Below are 17,667 nucleotides of genomic sequence, written 5' to 3'. Positions count from 1 at the left end.
ACCCTTCAAGCTGCACCCCCCAGCAACCCACTATTGAATCCTAGCCGAATCACAGGACGACCTACAATAACCTAACAACCAGCACGTCTTTCGACTGTGGCAGTAAACCTGGAGAAATCCCACGCATTCCATGGGTTGGATTTAAGGACTCCTTGCAGATGATATTGGAAATGAAGTCCTAACTCTAACACCAAGAACTGTATTAGCACAGAGCTAACCGCTACATTATCATGGTGTGTATCAGGAAGGCTCGAGGCACGAGGTTTCTCTAGCAGGCAATGTGAAGGAAAATCCTAAGGGATTCTAGACATATGCTAAGTTCAAAAGGATTGCAAGGGATAAAATTGGTCCTCTGGAAGACCAGAATGGTAATCCATGTGTGGAACCAAAACAGATGGGACAGATTTGAAATTAATTTTTTTGCTTCTATATTTGCTCAGGAGATGGACACAGAGTCTATAGAAGTGAGGCAAAGCAGCACCAACTTCATGGACCCTGTACAGATTACAGAGGAGGAGGTGTTTGCTGTCCTGAGGCAAATCAGGGTGAATAAATCCCCAGGGCCTGACAAGGCGTTCTCTCGGGACCTACAGGAGGCCAATGCAGAAATTGCTGTGGCCTTAGCAAAGATATTTCAATCATCCTTAGCGACAAGAGAGGTACTTGTGGATTGGAGAATAGCCAATATTCTTCCACTGTTTAAGAAAGGCTCTAAACATAAACCAGGAAATTATAGGCCAGTGAGTCTGACATCACTTGTAGAAAAGTTATTGGATGGAATTCTAAGGGACCAGATATATGAGTATTTGGATAGACATGGACTGATTAAGGATAGTCGGCATGGCTTCGTGCATGGTAGTCACATCTAACCAATCTTATAATGTTTCTTGAGGAAGTTACCAGGAAAGTGGATGATGTCAAGGCAGTGGATATTATCTACATGGACTTCAGCAAGGCATTTGATAAATTCCAGCTCAGGAGGTTGGTCAAAAAGTTTCAGTTGCTTGGCATTCAGGATGAGGTTGTAAATTGGATTAGACATTGGCTTTGTGGGAGAAGGCAGAGAATGGTAGTTGATGGTTGGCTCTCTGACTGGAGGCCTGTGACTAGTGGTGTGCCACAGGGATTGGTACTGGAGCCATTGTTATTTGTCATCTATATCAATGATCTAGATAATAATGTGATCAACCAGGGTTTAGTGGACAGTGAGGAAGGCGAGATGGCTTGCAGAGGGATCTGCATCAGCTGGAAAAATGGCAGATGGAATGCAGACAAGTGCAAGGTTTTGCACTTTGATAGGACCAACCAGGGTAGCTCTTACACAGTGAACTGTAGGGCACTGAGGAGTGCAGTAGAACAAAGGGATCTGGGGATAAAGGTCCATGATTTGTTGAAAGTGGTGTTACAGTTAGACAGGGCTGGAAAGAAAGCTTTTGGTACATTGGCCTTCATAAATCAATGTATTAAATAGAGGAGATGGGATGTTATGTTGAGGTTGTATAAGATGTTGGTGAGGCCTAATTTTAAGTACTGTGTGCAGTTTTGCTCACCTACCTACAGGAAAGATGTACAAAAGGTTGAAAGAGTGCAAAGAAAATCTACAAGGATTTTGCCAAGTAAAGATTGAATGGGTTAGGACTGTATTCCTTAGAATGTAGAGGATTATGAGACGTATAGATAGGTTAATGCAAGCAGGGTTTTTCCACTGAGGATGGGTGGGTCTACAACCGGAGGTCATGAGTTAAGGAAGAAGGGTGAAATGCCTAAGAAGAACATGAGGGGGAACTTGGTCCACGTAAGCTGAATTTCAACATTTAAGAGGCAAAGGGCCTGTACTGTGCTATAATAATCTGCATTTTATCATTGTAAATTAGACTACAGTTATTATCCAGCAGTTGTTCTGCTTGAATTCTTCATGGATCTTCAAAGACAGTTCATTCTCCTGGAGAAATGAAGTATTAATGGATATACAGAGAGTTTCAATTATCATTTGCACATCTACTTCAAGCTGCAGAGTTGAACCCTCATTCCCAAATCAAAAGATCAAGGAATGAATCCCCACTGCTGCACATAAGCACTTAAGCTGGGGTATCTTTGTAGGTCAGCGCTGAATCAGTGTGAACTATTGCAAATAATGGCATTCAACTGAAATATGAATCCACATTTACATTAGCTCTCTGAGATACACGAAAAATTCCACATTTCTGAGCAGGACCATCTTTCCAGCATCCTGGCAAAGATCAACCAGGACAGATTATGAAGTCATTGTGGCAATCTACTTCTAATACTTTTTCCAATTCTTCCAAAAATGGCCATCCTTCAAAAGCACTTTATTAATTATTAAATACTTAAGGGATCTTCTAAAACACTGAACAGCAAATAATCATAGACACAAGAGGGACTGGCAGTCTGGAGCAAAATGTTGGAAGAACTCAGCAGACTGAATATTTAAAGAACTAGGTAAGAGGATGTTTCTTATAGCAGAGGATTCTAGGGCCAGAGGGAGGAGTCTCAGAATACAAGGATGTTTCTTTATAGCAGAGATGAGGAGCAACTTCTTTATCCACAATGATGAATTCATAGATTTCATTGCCACAACTGGCTGTGGAGGCCAAATCACTGGGTATATTTTCAACAGAAGTTGTTAAGTTCTTGATTAGTAAGGGAATCAAAGGTTACTATAAGATATAGGAGCAGAATTAGGCCATTAGGCACATCAGTCTGCTCTGCCACTTCATCATGGCTGATCCAATTTTCCTCCCAGTCCTCTCTTGCCTTCTCCCCACATCCCTTCATGCCCTGACCAATCCAGAATCTATCAATATCTGCCTTAAATCCACAGACTTGCCACTCTCGATCTGAAGAAATTCCTCTTCATTTCCATTCTAAAAGACGCCCCTCTATTCTGAGGCTGTGTTCTCTGGTACGGGGCTATTAGCGAACTGCAGAACGCACACCCTGATGGATTGTTTATTGTCGCCGGAGATTTTAACCACGCAAACCTCAAGTCAGTGCTCCCCAAGTTCCATCAGTATGTGGACTTTGCAACGAGGGGGTAGAACATGCTGGACCTGGTTTATACAAATTCCCTGACGCGTACCGGGCAGAGCCCCGACCCCACCTCGGTTACTCAGACCACATCTCTGTTATGCTAATCCCAGCATACAGACTGCTAGTCAGGAGCTCCAGACCAGTTCAGAAGCAGGTGAAAACCTGGCCAGCAGGAGCCATCTCTGCTCTTCAAGACTGCTTTGAGCACACTGACTGGCACACTTTCAGGGAGGCTGCAACCGATGGTGACTCTACCAACTTAGAGGAGTACACGGCATCAGTGACCAGCTTCATCAGCAAGTGCGCTAACCAGAAGCCATGGATGACCGCGGAGGCGCATGCGCTGCTGAGGACCTGTAACTCTACCTTCAGAGCAGGCAACAGGGCAGCCCTAACAACAGCAAGGGCCAAACTGTCCCAAGTATCAGAGGGGCAAAGCGTGCACACGCCCAGCGAATCCACAGTTACTTCCAGGACAGTGGCGACACGCGCCGCATGTGGAAGGGCATCCAGGACATCACTAATTACAGGACAACATCACCTGACTGTGCGGGTGATGCCTCCCTCCCAGATGCGCTAAATAACTTCTACGCCCAGTTTGAGGCAGAAAATGACATGGCAGTGAGGAAGTCCACCCCTCCTACAAATGACCAGGTGCTGTGTCTCACCGTGGCCGATGTGAGAAGAACCCTGTGCAGGGTCAACACACGGAAGGCTGCTGGACCAGACAACATCCCTGGTAGAGTGCTCAGAGGATGTGCAGACCAGCTAGCAGATGTTCTCACTGACATTTTCAACATCTCCCTGAGCAGCGCCACCGTTCCAACGTGCTTCAAGGCCGCCACCATCGTCCCCGTGCCGAAGAAGTCTTCAGCGTCCTGCCTCAATGACACTCTCTTGCCTATTCTCCTAATCTGTCTAAGGCCTTCTGCAGCCAACCTGTTTCCTCATCATTACATGCCCCTCCACCAACCTTCGTACCATCAACAGATGGCAACAAAGCAATCTATTTCATCATCTAAATCATTGATATACAGCGTAAAAAGAAGTGGACCCAATATCAACCCCTACAGAACATCACTAGACACTGGCAGCGAACCAGACAAGGATCCTTTTGTTCTCACTCACTGCCTCCTACCAGTCAGCCAATGCTCCATGTTAATAACTTTACTGTATTACCATGGGCCCTTAACTTGGTAAGCAGCCTCATATGTGATGCTTTGTCAAAGGCCTTCTGAAAGTCCTAATATTCAACTTCCACTGCATCCCCTTTATCTATCCTACTTGTAATCTCCTCAAAGAATTCCAACAGATTCATCAGGCAGGATTTTCCCTGAAGGAAACCATGCTGACTTTGTCCTATCTTGCCCTGTGTCACCAAGTACTCCATCACCTCCATCACAATTGACTCTAACATCTTCCCAACCACTGAGGTCAGGCTAGCTGGTCTACAATTTTCTTTCTACTGCCTACCTCCTTTCTTAAAACAGTGGAGTAATATTTGCAATTTTCTAGTTCTCTGGCACCATGCCAGAGTCCAGTGATTTTTGGAAGATCATTTCTAATGCCACCACAATCTCTACCGCTACCTCTTTCAGAACCCTAGGGTGCAAGTCCCTCTGGTCCAGGTGACTTATGTACCTTTAGGTCTTTCAGCTTTTTGAGCACCTTCTTCCTTGTGACAGTAACTGCACCCACTTCTCTTCCTTCACAGACTACAACATCAGGCACACTGCTAGTGTTTTCCACAGTGAAGACAGACACAAAACACTCATTTAGTTCAACAATCTCCCTGTTTCCTGTTCTTATTTCTCCTGTCTCATTTTCTCACAGTCCTATATCCACCCTCATCTCTTTTTTATTTTTAATAAACTTGAAAAAACATTCCATTGTGATATTGTTTGCTAGCTTGCTTTCATATTTCATCTGTTCCCTTCTAATGATTTTTTTAGTTGCTCTCTGTAGGTTTTTAGAATCTTCCCAATCCTGTCTTCCCACTGATTTTTGCTTTGTTGTACGCCATTTCTTTTGCTTTGACTTCCCTTGTTAGCCACAGTTGTGTTATTTTACCATGAGTATTTCTTCATTTTTGGAATACACATGTCCTGCACCTTCCTCATTTTCCCCAGAAACGCCCGCCATTGCTGCTCTGCTGGCATCCCTGCCAGCAGCTCCTTCCAACTTACTTTGGCCAACTCCTCTCTCATCCCACTGTAATTTCCCTTACTCCACTGAAATACTGCTACATCAGACTTTACTTTCTCCCTGTCAAATTTCAAGTTGAACACAATCACATTGTGATCACTGGTTCCTCAGGGTTCTTTTACCTTAAGTTCCCTAATCGCCTCTGGTTCATCACATAGCACCCAATCCAGTACAGATGATCCCCTCGTACGCTCAACAACAAACTGCTCTAAAAAGCCATCTCTTAGGCATTCAACAAACTCACTCTCTTGAGATCCATTACCAACCTGATTTTCTCAATCGACCTGCATGTTAAAATCTCCCATAACAACCATAACATTGCCATTTTGACTAGCCTTTTCTATTTCCTATTGTAACCTGTGGACAACCTTCCAGCCACTGTTGGGAGGCCTGTATATAACTGCCACAATGTCCTTTTACCCTTGTAGTTTCTTAACTCAAACCCCAAGGATTTAACATCTTCTGATCCTATGTCACATCTTTCCACTGTTCTGATGTCATTCTTTACCAGTAGAGCCACACCACCCTCTTTGCCTACCTTCCTCTCCCTCCAACATAAAGTGTAACTTTGGACATTCAGCTCCCAACTACAACCATCCTTCAGTTACAATTTACTGATGGCCACAACGTCATACCTGGCAATCTGTAATAGTGCAACAAGATCATCCACCTTATTGCTTATACTCCACGCGCATTTAGATACCACACCGTGAGTACCGTATTTGCTATCCTTGCTGATTCTGCATCCCTAATGATTTGATACTCAGCCTGTTGGCCGCAACTAAGCCCCATCACTTGCCCGTCCTTCCCGACAATCTGACTGCATGCTATCTTTACTTTTTTACCATCTGTCCTATCCTGAGTCTTTCTCTCTGGTTCCCAACCCCTACCAAGTTAGCTTAAACCTTCCTTCAACAGCTCTAACACAGGGGTCACCAACCCTTTTTGCACCACGGACCGGTTTAATATTGACAATATTCTTATCGATGGGGGGGTGGGTTGGGTTGGGGTGTTAATCACGACCGGAATATAGGTGATTAACTATAAGTCTTCGCGCATTTATAAGTGGCTAATACACACAATTTCGTTTCTAAAAGGGTTTATCTAATGAATTTAATGCTAAACACAGCGCGTATTTTCCTCACATGAATATAGTGATGTTAATTATAACTCATAAGTCAATAGCATCATAACATTTTAAGTAACATTTGGATGTTAAACACAGTGCATATTTTCCTCATATGAACATATAAAATGATTGCAACACACCAGTGAGAGGACAAGGTAAGGGCTGGAGGTCCCCGTAACGGGGCTGTGGCGGTTGAGTCCGGAGAGAGTGACTGACCGAGCGAGGATTGCGACAGGGCGCATGCCCGCCCCCATTGTAGGATCTATCAGCTGACAAAAGTTTGGCTTGAGGGATGACTTTCAGTAGGTCGCAGCAAGGTAGCTACTCTGCTACTTATGAAACCCTGAGCCCGAATTAGGTCGTCTGTGAATATTTTAGCACTGGGTTTCCCATGAACATTCGGTGTGCAAAACGTTGTCTGTCCGTGCTCCAGGCCGATACCAACGGCACTTCTCGCGGGCCACGCGAGGCGGCTGGTTACCCCAGGCCAACCAGTGATCCCTGGCACTAGGGTATCACTGCGTTTAGGCGACTGATGATCTCGCGTGGGTAATGACTTTGTGTGCATAATGACCTTGTGTGCGTTCAAGTTCAACAGTCGTAGTGGCAGTAAATGAGGAAAGGTGCAGCTGAGTCATATCGTCAAATCATATTGTTTCCTCGTTGGGGATCACTGCTCTAACAAACCTGCCTGCTAAAGTATTAGTTCCCCTTCGGTTCAGGTGCAACCCATCACTTTTGAACAGGTCATACCTCCCCCAGAAGAGATCCCAATTATCCAAGAACCTGAAGCCCTGCCCCCTGCACCAGCTTCTCAGCCACGCAATTATCTGCCAAATCATCCTGTTTCTACCCTCACTGGCATGTGGCGCAGGCAGCAATCCAGAAATTACTACCCAGGAGGTCCTGCTTCTCAGCTTTCTACATAGTTCTCTAAATTCCCTTTTTCTGGACTTCATTGCTTTTCCTTCCTATGTCATTGGTACCAATATGTACCAAGACATCTGGCTGCTCCCCCTCCCTCTCCAAAATGTTGTGGACGCCATCTGAGACATCCCTGACCCTGGCACCTGGGAGGCAACATACCATCCTGGTGTCCCGTACACATCCACAGAATCTCCTGTCTGTTCCCCTCACTATTGAGCCCCCTATCACTACCGCTCCCTTTTTCTCTCTTTCCCTTCTGCACTCATACTCAGTGCCCGTAACCTGGTTGCCGTGGCATTCTCCCAGGAGGTCATCCCACAGAAGTATCCAAAGCGGTATACTTTCTTTTTGAGAGGAATGGCCACAGGGGTGCTCTGCTCTAACTGCCGACTTCCATTCCTCCTGACAGTCACCCAGCTACTCGCCTCCTGCAACTTCAGAGTGACTACTTCCTTGTAACTTTGAACAATTATGTCCTCGCTCTCCCACACAAGCTGTAGATCATCCATCTGCTGCTCCAAATCCCTAACACTGTCTTCAAGGAGCTGCAGCCAGATGCACTTCATGCAGATGGAGTTGCCCAGGAAACTCTGAATCGAAGAGCACACCACAGCCATTTAAATGGTACTTTTTAGATTTTGGAGCTTAATTATTTTGGAAGCACATCATACAGTGTCAACTCTCATATTCAGTCTCTCAGCTGTTTTGCAAACACAAGGAAATCTGCAGATGCTGGAAATTCAAACAACACACTATATAGATGCTGCTTGGCCTGCCATGTTCCACCAGCATTTTGTGTGTGTTGTCAAGTAACTGCTGCAGAGGGAAATTCACATCAACACTTTGGGGTAAGACCCTTCATCAGACTTGAAAGTAATAGGGCAAAAACCAAAATAAAAAGGTGGAGGAGGGGAGCACAAGCTGGTGGGTGACAGATGAAACTAGGTGAGGAAAGGAACACGGGATGGTGGGGGAGTGAGAAGAAGTGGGAATAATATGAGAAGTTGTTAATATTTTCCCTAACAATGTCAAAAATAAATTGAAGAATGAAACAGCAAAGGAGGAAGGAGGCTAGTATTGTCAAATTGCTCTGACTGACTTCAAAGCAAAATAGAGGTGAGGAAGAATGCACTCCTTTTCCGTTTACAGACTGTGATACGCAGCATTGCTGGGCCCATGGAAAAGAAATGAGATACTAAATCTTTGTGCCTGCATGCCCAGATCGAGGGCCTTCATTCGTTTATTGCTGCAGATACTTGTGTCATTGGGACAGCCAGGTAATATTGTGAGCGCAACTATTCCGAAGATCATAGTGTCCTGGCCTGGACAACAGCTCAGAAAAGTGCAGCATGTTAGCACCATCAAGTAGGATGACAGAAGATTATGAAGCACAAGTCTGGTAGCTGATACTGAGCACAAAGAACTCTATTGTTCATAATGGGCAGGCAGTGCAAGATGATAAACCCATGCCCATCTATAACTGTTAATATTCACACCCATTTTCTCTGAAGAGTGAAATAAAGTTGAACATAAAAATGTTGGCACCTTTGACTTTTTGAACATCGATGAGAGATGCATGGGTCTTTGGATGCACAGGATCCAAATTCAAACTGACTATCCTGCAGTCCAACACATCGTGCGATACAGGCACTTGGGTAAGTACGTCCATTGTGGGCACAAACGGGTACAAACTGGTCAGCGCAATTACAGGGCAGACCTATAGAAGACAAGAGATGAATAATTTACTTGGGAATATTCATACTGAAAATCACATTCATTCACAGTGCAGAATAAATAGTTTAGCATTTTCTCACTGTTCATTGTTATAGAATCACCCAGTTTTCAGTCCTGCAAGGTAACTTAGCCAACATCTTGAACTAGAGTCTAAAATATCCAGTTTAAGGTCCATTATAACAAGGTGGATTGTGAGGCCAAGAATATACCTTATTGTAGAAGGGGTCCGCCCAAGGGTCTGATTACACTAGGATAGAAGCTGTCCTTGAGCCTGGTGGCTCAATACTTGCAAATACAACAAGGCAAATGTCTTTATCTAGCCTCCATTTATGGCTCCTTTTGGCAGGAGAAGAGAAACTGGGATTATACTTCTTTGAGTTAAGGTTAATGGACAAAATGCAGATAATTAAAAATGATCATGTTAGGGTAGGCAAGATAATATTCCTGCCTTTGGCAAATGTACTGGTAAGTAAATGTCAATGACTTAAAGAACCCTGTTTGGAATTGGGGAGACTTTGCCTTACACAGCATGATGATCCATTGGATTTACAGTGCTTTTAAATTGCAGACTCTGGGAAAAACAGCAGGGCTGTGAATCTCATTTCGGTCATTAGGGCTCAGGCTCTGACTCTGAGTGCGCCACCATCTGGTATGCAATTGCAATGCAGCACAAGACCCTGCAATGTACAGTGAGGGCTGCAGAAAACATCATCGGGGTCTCTCTCCACCCCCCATTCAGGACATGTATCAAAAGCACTACATATGCAGCGCCCACATCAATATCAAAGGTCCCTCCCATCCTTCCCACAGTCTCTGTGACGTCCTGCCATTAGGCAGGAGGTAACGCAGCACCAGAATCAGAACTGTCAGGCTGGGTGATAGCTTCTTTCCCAGGCTGCTAGACTTAACTTGCACCCTGCTGCCACCCAGCACTCATGTACACCCTGTCTGAATGCCTTGCCCCCTTCCTCCCCACTCCCAAATTCACTGCCACACACTCATCCTGCACTGGTCTCTTTTCATCACTTATTGCTGCTGTTTTACATATTTATATGATTGATTGTTTTATTACAATAGTGTCAGCAATATTATACTGTCTTACATAAATTGGCACCTCATACTTTATGTTGTTACGCCTGTGCCCCAACTCTGAGTAGCCCCCTCCTTTTTGAGAATCGCAAGATCGCTATTAATTCAGGTCAGGAGACCCAGGAAATGAGAGAAACACACGCAGAATCTACAAGGGGTTTGGAATGTCCTGGCCCTCAGCGATACAAAGCAACGGGAAATGGCCATTGTCTCTTGGAGACAATTCATCAAAGCCCTCAAGGAATGAGCAACATGGGCTGGTTGGGGGATGGCATCATTCCAACCTGATTGACATCTGAGACCCCGTGAGTAAGGATAAAAGAAGGTCTGGGGAGCAACCCCTTTAGACGCACCAGGAGAAACGCTAGAAATCCCATGACAGCGTTAATAGCGACAGCCGGTGAAGGGCCCACGTGTGTCCTTTCCCGTTGCCCGGGATTGGGGCCTTACCACGAAAGACGGCTTAGCTAAAGAAGAGATCACCACCAACAAAATTTTGAAGGATCGACATCATAAAAAGGAAAAGCTGGCAAGTTCTAAAAATCTGTCTTTCTCCAACCAAAGGCTGCAGCCTGAATGAACTAAAGTGACTTTTATATTTCCATCGGACAATACATTATCCCCTAGACAACGATAGAGCTATTTCTTACTGATTATTATTATACCCGCGCTTTTAGATTTAGTATTGATGACGTATATTATCTGTATGTTTGCATTGATATCATTTTTGTGTATTTTTATCAATAAATACTGTTAAAAATAGTACCATCAGACTTCAATGGACCTCTCTATCTTCGCTGGTAAGTTACCCAGTTACGGGGTATGTAACAATGTCAACATGTCAATATTCAGGCCATGCCACTCAGGGACGTGTTGATATTATTTTGTGAATGTATGTACTGGATTGTAACTAAATGTGCTGTGTGTGACTATATGTCTGTGCTTTGCGCCTTGGCCCCAGAAGAATGATGTTTCGTTTATAGACAATAGACAGTAGGCACAGGAGTAGGCCATACGGCCCTCTAGCCAGCACCGCCATTCACCGTGATCATGGCTGATCATACACAATCAGTACCCCGTTCCTGCCCTCTCCCCATTTCCCTTGACCCCACTATCTATAAGAGCTCTATCTAACTCTCTCGAAAGCATCCAAAGACTTGGCCTCCACTGCCTTCTGGGGCAGAGCATTCCACATATCCACCACTCTCTGGGTGAAAAAGTTTTTCCGCATCTCTGTTCTAAATGGCCTACCCCTTATTCTTAAACTGTGGCCTCTAGTTCTGGACTCACCCATCAGCGGGAACATGCTTCCTGCCTCCAGTGTGTCGAATCCCTTAATAATCTTATATGTTTCAATCAGATCCCCTCTCATCCTTCTAAATTCCAGTGTATACAAGCCCAGTCGCTCCAATCTTTCAACATATGACAGTCCCGCCATTCCGGGAATTAACCTTGTGAACCTACGCTGCACTCCCTCAATAGTAAGAATGTCCTTCCTCAAATTTGGAGACCAAAATCCTTTGTTTAGCTGTATATGTGTGTGTGGTTGACATGAGAAAGTCTGCAGATGCTAGGAATCCACAGGAATACACCCAAAACACTGGAGGAACTCAGCAGGTCAGGCAGCATCTGTGGAAATGAGCAAATAGTCAACGTTTCAGACTGAAACCCTTCACTCGGACAGACGAAGGGTCTCGGGCCTGAACTTAACCTTGAACCTGATTCTGTAACGTGCGGGCATCAGCTGGTTGTTTCTTCCACTGTGCAGAGTCACAAAGATTTGTATCCCCAGCATTTAAATTTCCCCAAGAGATCCCTGTAAGAGTAATTAAGAATTTTGTTCTACGACCTTCATTTTCAGAAAGCATGCTGTACATATAGCATTGTTCAGAAATCTTAGGCACATATACTGTGCATATCTGGAAAGCCCAAGACTTTTGCACAGTACTGTATTTGTCCACATGGAGCGGACAGGGAGTTTATAAATCTGGTGGGAGCAAAGGATGTTGAGAATGGCGAGGGTGAGGTGCCGTGGAAGGAGTGTGGGATAGGTGGCAGAGAAGGAGTGCCAGAGGCAGGTGGTGGCATGGGTACAGACACACCCAACCTTGAGACACTGGCTAAGGTCATGTGATTCCAAACAACTGGTTTATTGATCGTTACAGAATGTGCCTCTGGTGCTTCCCACTTCCTTCCCCTTTTCCCAACCGTAATTCCCATCCGTCTGCCCCTTCCCACTCTTAGTCCACACTAGAGACCCGTATCAGAATCAGGTTTATCATCACTCACATATATCATGAAACTTGTTTTTGTTTTTTTTTTGGTTGGTGCAGTACAGCACAACACATAAAATTACTACAGTACTGTGAAAATTAGGTAATGGGATGGAGATACATCTCTACGAAAGGAGATGCAAGATGCTACTGCTCTCTGCTAGCCTGCAGGTCACTGTTGGGCAAGGTGTAGCTCCTGCTTAGCCCCTTGATCAGGGGAGCAGGTCGTGGATGGTCATATGAGCAGCCTGGTTATGTAACCACTGACACCAGGCAGACAATCTCTGAAGAGTATTGACAACGGCTGGGGTCACCCGTCTTGTAAAGACACTACCCAGAAGAAGGCAACAACAAACCACTTCTGTAGAAAAATTTGCCCAGAACAATCATGGTCATAGAAAGACCGCCATCGCCTACATCATACAACACAGCACATAACGAACAAACTGTGCAAAACTCTTAGGCACCCTAGCTATACAACCATGGCTCAGACTTTTGCATAGCACTGTATTAAATTCTGACCTGTGAACATTGTCCGATCCATTAGAGAACTGTATTCAGTCAAACACTGACGGTTTGAACAGATCAGTGCCCCTGCAAAACATGAGCATGTGTTGCAGTCCACTTTAAAAGATGTCCCATGGCCTATGAGATACAGAAACAAAAAGAGGATTAATAAATTCAGAAAAAGCTTGACATTTCAATTAAAGGGATCATTTACAAACTATAATCAAGAAGCAAATTTGCAGGTACAGGAAACTTAGAATAAAACAAAGTGAGAAAATGCTGGAAATATTTGGCTAGTCAGGTAGTTAGTATCTGTACAGAGAAAAGAATTAATACTTGAGGTTGATAACCCTTCTACAGCTCATCATACCTGATCTAATCCTAGGTCCTGTCTAACACACTATGTCTTATATCCCAAGGTACTGACTGAACAGCAGCAAGTTTTTATTTGTGCTGATCCAATTTCTTCCCTCCAATAATAATAAGTTTAGAATTATTTTTTTCTGGTATTTTATCTCATTTGTGCTATCTGGAAAAGCAGCAGCTAAATGATGGCAAGGGAAAAGATGCCACAAAGCCTGCAGTTGTCTGGGGAGTTGCCATCTGACAGAGGGTGGTTGGAGGGGATGGACAAGCAGACCAGAGAGTTGCAAATGAGAAATCCTATCAATACAGTTGATCAGGTTGTTAAGAATGTGTATGGTGTATTGGCCTTGATAGTTTGGGGATTTGATTTCACGAGCCATGAGGTAATGTTGCAGCTCCATAAAACCCTAGTTAGACCACACTTGGAATATTGTGTTCAGTTCTAGTCACCGCATTATTGGAAGGATGTCAACGCTTTAGACAGCGTGCAGAGGAGATTTACCAGGACTCTGTTAGGACTAGAGAGCATGTCATCTGAGCTAAAGCTCACTCTTTGGAGCGGATGAGTTTGTGAGGTGACTTGACAGAGGTATATAAGATAATAAGAAGGACAGAGCAAATGGACAGCCAGCAACTTTTGCACAGGGCAGAAATGGCTAATACAAGGGGCATAATTTTAAGCTGTTTTTTTTTTAAAACACCAAGTGGTAGATTCAGGGAACGCCCTGCCAGGGGTGGTGGTAGAGGCAGATACATTACTAGCATTTAAGAAACTCTAGGATAGGCAATGCATGATGGAAAAATGAAGGGTTATGCAGGAGGGAAGGATTAGACTGACCTTAAAGTAAGATTAGCACAACACTGTAGGTCAAAAGGCCTGTACTGTGACATAATGCTCTATGGTCTGTGTTCAAAATGCTGAAAGGAAGGAGGTGGTAGAATTTTGTAGAAGTTTGTGGAAATTATGAAACTTTAACAAATACTCTTCAAACATCTGAACACAATTTAACAAGAACGGCAAATAGGTTAAATGCCATCAACATCCAAATCAACGGTTTAAATTTTCATTCTTTTCCATTGGAATTATACATAAAGCAGACTCTGATACCGTAGTTTAGAAGAGAAATACTGATTAGTGCTGTTCACAAAATAATCGTAAAAGTAACATAGGAATTCATAACTTCAGTCCAGCTTGCTGAGAGCTTAACTAGTCCCAGGTCAAGAGCTATTTATTAATCCCAAGGAAATTAATGTAATATTTCAAAATCACAAGGCTTATACTTAATATATATATTTTTACAAGTACTAAATAGTACACACTTTTTAAAAAACATACTTTTCCTCTGGCCTCCAACTATGCAAGTCTTTTGCACATCAATACACGGCATCTCCAAACAGTTTTCCAGACGTCCACTTGGGCCACACGTGCACACTCTGTAACAACCCATTTCTCCGCTAGTGACAGGTAGTTGAATGACAGTGCCTTGCCGCACCAGGAAATCTGAAGCTTCCCCCAGCTTGCATCCTTTAACAAAGCAAAACACCCTATTTAATGTAGGCAGTAATAAATACCACTCATGAAATAAACTTAAAATTTCAAATGAGAGCTTGTGTGATGCTGTATTTGAAAATGTACTGAAACCTATAGCAGTTACAGCACAGCAAAGGAGGCAGCAGCAAACAAGAGTGAGATAGATCAGCTGGTTGAGTAGTGTCGCAACAACCTTGTACTCAACGTAAGTAAGCACAAGAAACTGATTGTGGACTTCAGGAAGGGGAAGTCATCGACGGGGCAGCAGCATCTAGGTCCTGGGTGTCAACATCTCTGGGCCAAACATACGGATGCAATTATTAAGAAGTCACGCAAGCAGCTACATCTCATTCAGAGTTTGAGGAGACTTGGTATGTCACCAAAGACTCAGGCAAATTTCTACAGATGCACTGTGGCGAGCATTCTGATTGATTGCATATCATCTGGTATGGAGGAATCAACGCACAGGATCGGAAAAAGCTACAGAAGGATGTAAACTCAGTCAGCTCCTTCGTGGACATGAGCTGGTGGGTGACAGGTGAATCCTAGAGAGTGGGATAAGTTGGAAGGTGGGGAAAGTGAATGATGTGAGAAGCTGGGAGATGATGGGTGCAAGGACTGAAGGTGGAATCAGAGAGGTTATGGCAGTAGACCATGGAATTATAGGAAAGAACGTGGGAACCAGAGGGAAGAAGGTATAGGTAATGGGCAGGTTCAGAGGGTGGGGGAGGGAAAAGAGAAGGGTTGAGGGCTAGAGGGGTAAAGGAAAACAAAGGGGAAAGGAAGAGACAGAGGTGAGTGGTTACCCAAAGTTAGGGAAATTGATGTTAATGATGTCAGGATGGAGATTACCAGAATGGAATATGAGGTGTTGCTCCTCCAATCTGCGTCTGGCCTCAACGTGGTAATGGAACAAGCCATAGAGGGACATGTCAGTGTAGGAATGCAAAGAGGAATTAAGATAGCTGGCCATCGGGAGATCCTACTTGTGACAGCGAATTGAGCACAAATGCTCGACAAAGCAGTCCCCTCATCAGCATTAGGTCGCACTACAGTAGAGGAGGCTGCACCGGGAGCACCAAATACAATAAATGACCCCAATGGATTCACATGCAAAGTGCCAGATTTTAGGATGGTCTTGCTCGGTTCTGCTTTGCTCATTTTCTCAGAGGCAGAAACTTAGGGGCAGAAAACCAGTATGAGGTCTAAATTCTAACATTCTAATCAAGCAGGTTTGTTTATTGAACAGAAAATCTTGAAAGGAGGCCCCAAATTGAAAATAGTATGAATAATTTGCAATTTCTTTTATGCAATTGTTCAGTCTCCACACCAGGCAGTGATGCAACCAGTCAGAATGCTCTCCATGGTACATCTGTAGAAATTTGCTAGTCTTTGGTAACGTACCATATCTCCTCAAACTGTTAATCCAAGTCAGTTGGTCAGTCAGTCCTGACAATCTCTCTGCCAGCTTTGCTGGCTAGGGAGCTCATTTTTCTATCTTCAAAAGAGTAAAGACCTTCTCTATGAACCACCTTTAATATCCTGGGAACCAACTTGGTGAACCTTCAATGCAATCCATTGATGTTGAGTAATGCTACATAAAAGCAGTACGCCTTTTAGTTGAATACTCTGGCACGAATGATCAAGACACTGTTTGCCCAATTCCTGTGGTACCCCAGTAACCACAACTTCCATAACTGAAACTGACTCCTTGTTTTCAAATCCCTGAATCAATTCTTAATCCATGCCAACAAATTACCATAATTCCACACACTATTTTTGTTCAATAGACTTTGGTGTGGTCGTCTTACAGTCCAACCACACAGCTTTTCAAGTCCTTTCAACATTAATTTAGATTCTTCTCAGACCAAATAGTACCCACAAACACTTCCTGTATTTTCACAGTTTGCTGTTTTGCACATTGTTTATCAATGCTATCTTTCTTGTAATTTATTTTTTTATTGAAGTTCATCAAACATTTCCATAAGATGTATTTCAGACATTGTACATTGTTTGTCAATGCTCTTTCACTGATTCTATTGTGTTTCTTGAACTTACTGAAATTGCTTGTGGCAATATGAATCACAGGGTTGTATATGGTGATATACGTACTTTGATAATACATTTACTTTGAGCTTTGAATCTACTTTAGAAGATCACAAATGTACTTTGACATTCTTCAGTGCCACTGCTTTCAAAATTTAGGTCAACAGGTTGAAGAGTCATAGAGCAGAATAGCACGGAGATCCAGAGGATTTATATGTACTAAACTTCAGCAATATCCCAAGATACTCTGCAATCAATGAAGTAAAGGAGAATATTCACTTACAAAATTTCCATAAATATTCATTAGATAATGACAATGTCTTCTGGCTTTTTTTAAGCGATATTGACATTGTACACAAGAGTCATCTTCCAAAAGCAGAACTGAAGAAAGGAACCGTTTTACCTTTCTAACTGGAACTACTCACCTGGGACACACAAATAGGGAAGACAATCTTGTCCAGCCTGGCAACCCTTTCGATTTACTTCACACACATAGTTGTTGGGACAGGCATTTGGATTACATGGATGTATCACCTCTGCCACAGTACTATGGAATGGACTAGGAGCTGTCAAAAATATGTAATGGAAAAATGGCTGAGAAATACCTACTAAATTTTGTCATCCATCTGACAGATTAAGATTAAATCTTGGAAGTATTCCAAATTTACCCACAAACACAAAATCAGTGCACGAGTTGAAACTGGATTTTGGCATCCAGCATGTTATTTTGTATGAGATGAACAAATTAAGTCACACAGCTCTATGATTAAAACATACTTTCTAACATGATAAACGGTACTAATGACTTG

General features: G+C 43.4%; 1 protein-coding gene across 1 annotated transcript in view; it reads right to left on the bottom strand.

Moving 5' to 3' along the window:
• LOC132386142 (reversion-inducing cysteine-rich protein with Kazal motifs-like) overlaps nucleotides 1–17,424 on the bottom strand; it is a gene marked incomplete at its 5' end in the record, with an annotated part of 45,572 nt that extends 28,148 nt beyond the window's left edge. Inside the window, 4 exons of the mRNA XM_059958437.1 lie at nucleotides 8,858–9,029; nucleotides 12,931–13,053; nucleotides 14,618–14,806; nucleotides 17,284–17,424. Of these exons, the coding sequence (XP_059814420.1) occupies nucleotides 8,858–9,029; nucleotides 12,931–13,053; nucleotides 14,618–14,806; nucleotides 17,284–17,424 (625 nt within the window). The remainder of the gene's footprint in view (nucleotides 1–8,857; nucleotides 9,030–12,930; nucleotides 13,054–14,617; nucleotides 14,807–17,283) is intronic.
• Between the last annotated feature and the right edge of the window lie 243 nt (nucleotides 17,425–17,667).

Source organism: Hypanus sabinus, unplaced genomic scaffold (genome assembly GCF_030144855.1).
Source record: "Hypanus sabinus isolate sHypSab1 unplaced genomic scaffold, sHypSab1.hap1 scaffold_1029, whole genome shotgun sequence".
NCBI lineage: Eukaryota > Metazoa > Chordata > Chondrichthyes > Myliobatiformes > Dasyatidae > Hypanus > Hypanus sabinus.
Note: the sequence above shows the minus strand (reverse complement) of the source record. Positions and strands in the feature narration are given on the sequence as shown.